The sequence below is a fragment of the Budorcas taxicolor genome, chromosome 9 (genome assembly GCF_023091745.1).
Source record: "Budorcas taxicolor isolate Tak-1 chromosome 9, Takin1.1, whole genome shotgun sequence".
NCBI classification, from domain to species: domain Eukaryota; kingdom Metazoa; phylum Chordata; class Mammalia; order Artiodactyla; family Bovidae; genus Budorcas; species Budorcas taxicolor.
Window position 1 is genome coordinate 20,096,866 of NC_068918.1, and position 9,746 is coordinate 20,106,611.

Here is a 9,746-nt window from a genome sequence, read left to right on the forward strand (position 1 = left end):
GAAAAATCACAGTATGCATAGACTAGAAGCAAAATACATCAGACAAAAATTTTCTAGAGATGTTTGAGCTGTCAAACTTACTACTATTTTTCCAAATCTGTTTAAGGTTTGGTGGGGGAAAGGTTCATTTTTGGATAAAAACATACTTTTATCTATCCTTTTTTGACTAATCCATCACTTTTCTCACCAAAAAACACAATTTCTTACAAATCCCATACAGTTTTAAATTAATAGTGTTTGGTTTATATTTACAAGAAATGATTTACCTGTTACCATAAAAATGGAATTTAAAATATATCTGGCTTAAGAAATCCAAAAGAGAACAGTGGATTTAGCTGGGTTTATAGACAAAAGATATGTATTTAAATGATCATACATCCTTAACCTCTCTCTTGGGTGCAGTTTGGAAGTTATCTGCCTTTTAATAACCTACATTGGACATCATGGTTGTAATCCAAGTGAGTAGCATCACAACAAAATTATCTAATACACACATGTTGCTTAGGGCTGCAATGTTACCATAGTTACTACCAGATCAAACATCTCAGGAAAGCAGGGCCACTAAGTCTTTCACTGTGCAGAAATTCAGCACTTTTGATGGGTAATGAGCCTTCATTTTCCTTCATCTTTGGGCTTTTCCAATTGATCTTGTGCTGTTTCTTCATCTTTCTTTTTCACATCTGAAAAACAGATAAATTTTCATCACATAGAGAATATATTGAAATCTACTTTGTATTATATTGGGGAAAAAAACCAGTTTTTCCTTCATGCACCCTAGTCACTTTCTACTTCATTAGGACATACTTCTTTGCCGTCCATGTAGATGTAGAAACAACACCAAGAAAAGATGTATGGGTCTGTCTCCTAGTTACCTTTCTCTCTTATTCTCCAGAATATTATATGCCAGGCAACCTTCAAAGGTATTATTATAATCTCCATTTACAGGCGATTCTCTTGAAGCATTAACAGGTTAAATGACTTGCCTAAAGTCACTGAGCTAGTGAGTGACAAAGCCACAGTTTGGATGCAGACTGATGGATCACCTTGCCCTTCCCCATCTCCCAATGCTGGATCACACTATCTCAGCTTCCTCACACTTTCCACCTCCTTTGCTGCTAAGAGTTAACCTCATTTTCTACTTCATAGGAAAAAAAAAAAAATCAAAACCATCAGATCAGACAAGCTCAACTTTCTGCCTCCAAACCTGTAAAATTACCCCTGCAGTCTAGACGTATTCCTTTTGCCCATATGACCATGGAAGACGTGGTCCTTGGGACTGGCTCTGGCTGTTGGAGCCCCGTGCAAAGTGAAAATACAGCACCCCTTATTCAAAAAATATGGAAAAATTTCAAGATGACAACCATAGAGCAAAACCAAGGATAAGCCTCACCTGAGCCCAGAGAGGGCCCTGAGCAGCTGCCAGGCCAGCTCACCCTTGGAGCTGGTGCTGCCTCCACTGATCAGATCTAGTTTCTTCATAATCCAGGATCCTATCCATTTCTGCCTCAACAGTATCCTCGTGATCATCTCTCAGCTCCTCATTTCATCTGACTTCCACTCTTTCTCCTGGCTCCTTCATTTCCTCAAGTCACTGCCATCTTCAAACTGACAACGGCCTCCACTTACTGGTTTTTCTTTTACCCTTCAAAATATATCTTTGGCTGTCACCAATTAAAATATGGGTCCTATCAAAATCATCAGGGGCATCTTTGAAAAGAAATCTGATAGACTATTCTGTTCTCCAACCTACATTCATCAAGTATTTATTAAGCACATGCTACTTCCCTGGTGGCTCAGATGGTAAAGAATCCACCTGCAAAGCAGGAGACCCAGGTTCGATCACTGGGTTGGGAAGATCCCCTGAGAAGGGAATGGGTTACCCACTCCAGTATTCTTGCCTGGAGAATTCCACAGACAGAGGAGCTGGGCAGGCTACAGTCCATGGGATCACAGTCAGACATGACTGAGCAATGAACACATGTACCAAGCAGTGAAGAAAAAACTATACGTTCCAACTCTCAAGGAAATTTTCATGAGAAATATGGACAATATCTAAAATGAGTAAAGTGTATGCATGTGGGAAGTGCTACAGTGGAAATTAAAGAACAGGAATTGTCAAGAAGTCTTGGGGCCTGGGTTGGCTGGGAATGTCTCGCTGAGAAGGGGCCGTGTGAGTCAAGACCTGAGCAGGTGAGGAAGTTAGCCGGGTGGGTAGCACGGAGAAGAGCATTCCAAGCAGAGAAAACATCAAGGTCAAAGGCGGGAAAGAACTACCATGGGGACTGTGCAGAGAAAGGCCAGAAAATGGGGTCACAGGAATACCAAGAGACTAGACCTCTAAGGGAGAAAATGGCATATTTCTGAACCAATTTTTGAAAGTAGAGCTGACGGCACTTGGATGTCTCATAGGCATCTCAAATGGAGGAAGCAGAAATCACTCCTCTAACCCTTCAAAACTGCTTTTCTTCCACGTTGGCCCTTCTCAGTATATGGCATCACCGTCTATCTGTTGCTCCAGGAATTATCCTCTATTTCTCTTCTTCATTACTTGTAGTCACCTCTACCACATCAGTTCATCATCAAGTACTATGAATTGTGCCTATAAAACATATCCCAAACCCACCCAATTCCATCCATCTTCACAACCTATTCAAAGCCATCATCTTTCACTAGATTTCTGCAACTGTTCCATGGGTAAAAGCTTAACAAACCCTTTCTCCTTCTCTAAGGGAAACTTTGATTTGAGATTAATTTTCTAGCTCTGTTATCCTGGAAACCAGATTATGTTGGAATGTCAGCATGGTTAGTAAGTATATGGTAGAAATGACCCAAATGGTAAAATACACCTGTACACTGAGAGACACTACATGCTAACTGGTAGGGGACCAGAGCACTGGGGTTCGATAAAGCTCATGACTCTGGTAACTGAGCATGTCTCTTGCGGGGTCCATGGACTTAACTGCAAAGTATTAACTCCCTGGGACACGAGGCTTCTAACCCACCATTGCTCCCATTGGTGCAAACCTTGTCACCTTGCGCCTGAGTTAGTGAGTGGTGGGGTGGGGAGGACAGAGACTAGCCCCCATGACTGCTTATACGGACTTCTGAGAGGACCCCACAGAAGGAGACGATGTCATGTGGCTCTTCTGGCCCACTGCGTTTCTAAACCTGTATACTTTTGAGCAGACTGGCACCAAATGTGGGCTTATGAGCCTGAATGTTTAGTTTGGCCCCCAAAGATATCCTAATGGGGAGTGCACCTCCTAACTCCACTATACCTGTTATTTCTCTCCTACAATCCATTCAAATATTTAAACATGGATATTCAAATATTTAAACATGAATATCATCTCCCTCACATTTAGAAGAAAATCCTCTTTATTCGCCCAGGTTTCTAAAGCCCTATTCCTTGCTCACTCTCCACTGTAATCTCTACTCTCCCTTCCCAGCTGCTGCCCTCCAGTTGCGGTGGCCAGATTTCATGCTTCTTGACATGTCCATCTCATTCCACTCTAAGAGCTTTATACAAGCTGCTCCTTCTGCAAAGAATGTCCTTCCCTCTTACTTTCCTGCTGGGACCATTCAGTTGTTATTCAAAATATTCCACTGCCATCAGATTTCAGTTAGGACTTCCTGAATTTCTCAGTCTAAAGGAGCCACCCAGTAACTCTCTACCCCAGCATCCTATTTTAATTCTCTGATAGAATGTATCTCCAGGCAAGAATACTGGAGTGGGTTGCCATTTCCTCCTCCAGGAGGAAGGGATCTTTCTGACCCAGGGATCGAACCCGGGTTTTCTGTATTGCCCCACACTTGGCACTAAGATAAATGATGGATCAAATGAGTAGTTAGAGACGGTGGAAGGTGAGAAAGGCCCTCTGTGACACTTAGTTTCCTAAGCTGCCATCCTCTGTCACCTCTTGCTGATATGTTATAAGGCATCCTTGTCCTCCCTACCATAGTTATAGGTATAGATATAGGGATAGATTAAGATATAAGATACAGGGATAGATTAAGACAAATTGTGAACTACGAAGATTTTAGGCAGGTTCATTTCATGTAAGATGCAGGATGTCTGACAACCTAGATTTCTTCCCATTTAAGAATAAAAAAAAAAAAAAAAAAAAAAACAGGACTGATCTGAGGGAAACTTGAAGATCTTTCCCAAAATTTCTATTTTTAAATGACTAAAACCATTGAAACCATAGTGTCTGAGACGGACCCCAGATTTTTGTTATTATCAGCAATTGAAAACTGCAACTGCTTTAAAAACAATTTTAAATCCTGAATGGCTGTATTTAGCTAAGAATAACAAAAGCGGACTTTAAAGCTATTTATACATAACTTTGTTAGTGACACACTGTCAATGCCATCTACATATATAAACTAACTTCCTTTTGTGTATTCTTTAACATCTGGTGTTATATGTTAATTCACTTTTAACATTTTGATTTTCTTAATACCTTCGACTTTACTTAAAAACGATTTAAAGGAAAGTATAAAAAAAGAAACAGTATTCTTTCAGATAACAGTCTCTCCCAGTGATCAATAAATGGAGACTCTACTAACCTTCGTACAGTATATTTGTTCTCTTTTGTTTAACTAAATAATGTCAATAAGCATTAAAGTTCTGTGCATGTGTTTAGGGGCTATCCACGTTAATTACACCCATTACACGAACACGTAGCTTATATTCTCTACCTCGCCAAGTTAAGGATGGTCCTTCATGCCCTGATAACCATAATCATATTACACTTTTGAACTTAAAAAGCCAGAAACACTACACATATTTTTTCTTCTTTAATTTCCTTCATCTTTTATCTTATAATTTATGGGTATGTATATACTTTTTTCTATTATTTACAGTGTCACTTAAGAGATGTAAAATGACTTTTAGAAAAAAGTGAGGTAACTCAACCAAAAAGGTGGGTCCAACCAGACTTCAGGGTCTGGCCACAGTCCCTGGCCTAACAAGGATAAAAGTATTTCATAGAGATCATACCAGAAACATTTGGGAAGTCTGTAACTTTACCAGGGAGAAAGTCACCTCCTGAGGCAAAGAATTAAGAGCCCTCCTTCTGGGGCTCATATGAATAGGGTAGAAGTACGGCATCTTCCATCTCTCTCTTGCCTTACTGCCACTAGGAATAAACATCTACACACAAACTGGAGACCACTATGAAGTCTAAAATGGTGTACAGTATTGTTATATTTATTTTCACAGAAGTAAACTCTAGAAGCTTTAAGAACTGTATATAAGCAATGGGAAAAGACTCAAGATTTTCCTACAGGGGTTTGATAGTTCTTGCTTTTTCTGAATCCCACTTTTTCTACTGGTTAGAGAAAGATCTGGAGAAGGCAATGGCACCCCACTCCAGTACTCTTGCCTGGAAAATCCAATGGACAGAGGAGCCTGGTAGGCTTCAGTCCATGGGGTTGCTAGGAGTCGGACACGACTGAACGACTTCACTTTCACTTTTCACTTTCATACTTTGGAGAAGGAAATGGCAACTCACTCCAGTGTTCTTGCCTGGAGAATCCCAGGGACGGGGGAGCCTGGTGGGCCGCCGTCTATGGGGTCGCACAGAGTCGGACACGACTGAAGTAACTTAGCAGCAGCAGCAGCAGAGAAAGATCAACCTTTATACAAACACCCACTTAAAGTTCTCATCTCTAATTGACAATAAATGTATTCTTAGATATTATAAATAGAAGAGCTTGTAGAATACCATGATGGAGCAGAAGCTTCCACAGTGACTTGCCAACGGATGGCAGAAGGAAAAATTATTTCTGAGAGCATCTCAAAAAATTTTGTAAGCTGGTTGAAAGAAGGGATTATAATTGTCTACCTTTGTATTCCCAAACACTAGCACTGTGCATAACTATATACGTATTCAACGAATAAATAAATGTTCAGTTTCCACATTTACACCAGGAGATTAAAGAGAGAAGTGCACTTTGTGAAACACTGAAAAGATCTACTTAGCTTAAAGCTGAGAGATCTTAGTGAACAAGTTTAATTAGTTAAAAGGGAGACTGTTCCCGAGGAAATGATGAGGAAGCGATAACTACCACTGATTCTAAGAGGACTTTGAGTGTTACCTTCCTTCACGGATAGGGCTTCCAGTTTGACGGGCAACTCCTCCAAGGTCCCGCCTGCAGCCGTTGAACCCTGGATGTCTGGGACAGCATTTCGGCGACCTGCCCGTGCTGATGATGCAAAATTGCTGACCACAGGCTCCACATCTGTCATTTTGGGTGAATCTGTCCTCATAGTAACATCTACAAATAGAATGTGCACATGAAGATGAAAATGAGCCTATTCCAAGATCCACATTCACACTAAAGGTTAAAAGGCATGGCTACATCAACAACACAGAAGCCTTGAGAATCTAATCACGGACTGCACCCTGCATCAAGGTCCTGGAGGTTCTATTTGCTCATTTGTACCATCACTGAATGGAACAGGAAGGCCTCAGAGGGAGCCAGATGGCTATAAATAACTGCGGAGCCCAAAGGAGCCACTTGGATGCTTTAGGGTGCAGTAATCTCTTGCCTTTTGTTCTGCTTTTCTATGGATGGATCAGCCAAATGAGGGCTTGGAAGGAAATGCAAACCGATTTGTTTGGCCACTCCCATGGAGACTCTGCCTGCCAGTATTTGCTTGTGGTGCTTGTTCAGGCTGAAACCAAATCACTATAATTTGTAAGGAGCAAACAAAACACACTGTTCTCCCTCTTTAGAAATAAGAAATTGAACTTTATCTCAAAGCCTTTTTACCCCAGTGGCAGCTGTTTGTCTATCTGCTCTAACTTCAGGCATAATTTTCAACAGTCTCATGTTTGTGTTTGGGAAGGTAGAACCTGTGTTACCTTTTCTTGCCTTCAAGTGGACATGGCAATTACTAGTACCTTCCTAAACATCTTTTATCATCCTAGTAATTGCCTCTACGAAAGAATTCTCAAGAGGCCATTCACTATAAAAGGAGGGAGGTAGCAGACATGGCTTATTCTAAAATGAGCCCTCTCTTTCATATGATGTTTTCTAATGAAAACTTTCCTAAGACGTCATCAATGAATAGTATCTCAAAAGCAGCAGCTGCAGCAGGAATTTTCTTTTTGAGAACCCATTAAATGCTAGGCTCTCAGCTGGGCCTTGAGAGAACAGAGAAATGATTTAGTCTCCATTTTTAGGGAACTTGCACAATCCAAGGGGAGAAGAACAGATATACATACTAGGATAGATAACATCCTAACACAGGATGGGCAGAGTATCAACCAAAGGATGAAGAAACTCATCTGTGGCACCTAATGGCTGAAATAGATGAACCTTGACCTACACGAAGCAAATCTAACCTTTCACTGTAGTTAGAAGGGAGTCTTTTCCAATCAGTTAACTGCAATTCAGGAAATGGTAAACATGAAGTGAAAAGAGTCACAAATTATGGTGCGTTTGATATCACTTTCTTTGGTTCAGAGCACCCCAAAAATGCACATGGAGCTTCATGTGGGCCCAGCTAGTCTCATCTCCAAAGGAATCATGGTAAAGCTGAGAACAATGCTAGATTTTCAGACATTATTTTGGACTTCTAACTGTTGGGTGTTTGCCAATTGTCTGGCATTGACAACATCAAGTAACTGGACTATTAGTCAAAAAGAACACTCCATGCTAGACTCTCAAGATGATATTGGGTAATTGAATTAACTTCTCTGAGTTGCAGTTCCTCACCTATATAATTAGCCTGACTGATTCACAGGATTCTAGTGAAGAACAAATGAGATAAAGAGCATGGAAATTCTTTCTAACTCTAAAACCATATGTCTGATTATTGGTATCATTATTCATCTCTCACTAAGTTTTATTTATACCACCACCTCTTATGTATCCCCTTTAGTCCTAACAAGAAACATCTTATTGAAAGACCTCTTGAGTTTTAAAAGAGGGAAACCAGAATTTATTCAATACTGCACAAACATTTTCACATGTATTATCTCAGATAAACCTCCCAATAACCCAATGAGGTAGTGAGGAATAACTCTCACTATATGAATGTGGAAACTGGGGCTCAGAAAAGTGACTTATTTTAAGTTGAACAACTGCTAACCTACCACACAAGGTTGCAAATTCAGTTTTGGTTCATTCTGAAAGCAAGATGACATGGATTACTACAAAACTATCCTTCTAAACTCTGGTGATATACACAGACAGCCATACAACAGCCAATTTTGATTCTGCCCTTCATTACTTTTTAAATAGAAAAAATTATATACAGTTGACCCTTGAATGACACAGGTTTAAACTGCACAAGACCATTTATATGTGGATTTTTTTTCAATTAATATGGTCTACAGTGCAAACTATAGTACTTTGGCCACCTCATGCGAAGAGTTGACTCTTTGGAAAAGACTCTGATTCTGGGAGGGATTGGGGGCAGGAGGAGAAGGGGACGACAGAGGATGAGATGGCTGGATGGCATCACCAACTCAATGGATGTGAGTTTGAGTGAACTCCAGGAGTTGGTGATGGACAGGGAGGCCTAGCGTGCTGCAATTCATGGGGTCGCAAAGAGTCGGACACCACTGAGCAACTGAACTGAACTGAACAGTGCTACACAATCCATGGTTGGTTGAATCCTGGGGTAGAGAACTGTTGATGCAGAGAGTCGACTGTAACATTATACACAGGTTTTTAGATGAATAGCGGTCGGTGCCCCTAACCTCCATGTTGTTCAAAGGTCAATTCTATATACATTTGTGTTGAAAGAGAAAGAGATTCCCTATTTTTGCATAGGTATTCCTTTCTGGCTTGAACTTTTGGTTATCCATGTGCCCCCCACCCTACCCTTATGATAGACAAATTTCAATTAGAGATCACTTCTCTACAGCTTGTGAGAAACACTTGACATTATTTAGGGAACAGACCCCATGTGCAGACCCCCATTCTGTCCTCAGCCAATTAACATCACACGAGAAGCCACGGCCACAATCAACTGTTTATTTCTAGGAAGCATCTTCATGCTAAATTCAAGGAATACCTTGATTCTCACTGTCCTGACAGTCCAAAATCTTAATGCTAAAGATAACAATAGATATAAGAATATTAAGATACACTCTTTAAAATACTTAAATGTTATATATTTTATGCTTAGCAAGATGGGATATGTCAAAGGAGTCTTGAGTTAGAATTTGCATATTGAAAGAAAACTTCCAAAATGTGGCCTGATGGATGGGTCATCAACATGAAAGAAAAAAATTCTGAGCTCCAAGATTTTTTGTTGCTATTGACTCCTATTTTGAAAGTTTTTGCTTTTTCCTTTATACTATTATTTCTGCATAGGCTTTCTAAATTAGTCCTTTTTTGCTGATTGGTGTTAGAAAACAAGACCGTCACAAAACTATCTAAGTTTGTCAATGTTATACTCATTAACTACCATTTTAAGTTAAAACTGGATATGCAGAAGGTCAAACAACAGGTAACTTTACTGCAGAACTTTCCTTGGTCTGTTTCCGAACTCTCACTGGGCACCATCTTCCCTTCAGAGCCTGTGACTGATGCTGAGTGACCAGGATGTTAGGCTCCACCACAAGACAAGCCCAGCCCCACAGGCTTTCTATAGTGAAGTCGTCTGATTTCGGTGACTTAGAGAGCACTGGGAAGAGCGTCTGAATACACAAGGTGATTCTTAACTGGGCTCTTTTAATTCCCTGGTAAGTTTGTTGCAGCATTAGATATAATCTGAAAGTACA

The 9,746-nt window shown here is 40.3% G+C and overlaps 1 protein-coding gene across 1 annotated transcript; it reads right to left on the reverse strand.

The window, feature by feature from the left end:
- Window positions 1-612: 612 nt before the first annotated feature.
- Window positions 613-9,528, reverse strand: PKIB (cAMP-dependent protein kinase inhibitor beta). Its single transcript, XM_052645592.1, has 3 exons — window positions 9,483-9,528; window positions 6,103-6,282; window positions 613-680 (listed from the first exon to the last, which is right to left on the reverse strand). The coding sequence occupies exons 1-3, from the start codon at window positions 9,526-9,528 to the stop codon at window positions 613-615; spliced, it is 294 nt and encodes a 97-aa protein (XP_052501552.1).
- Between the last annotated feature and the right edge of the window lie 218 nt (window positions 9,529-9,746).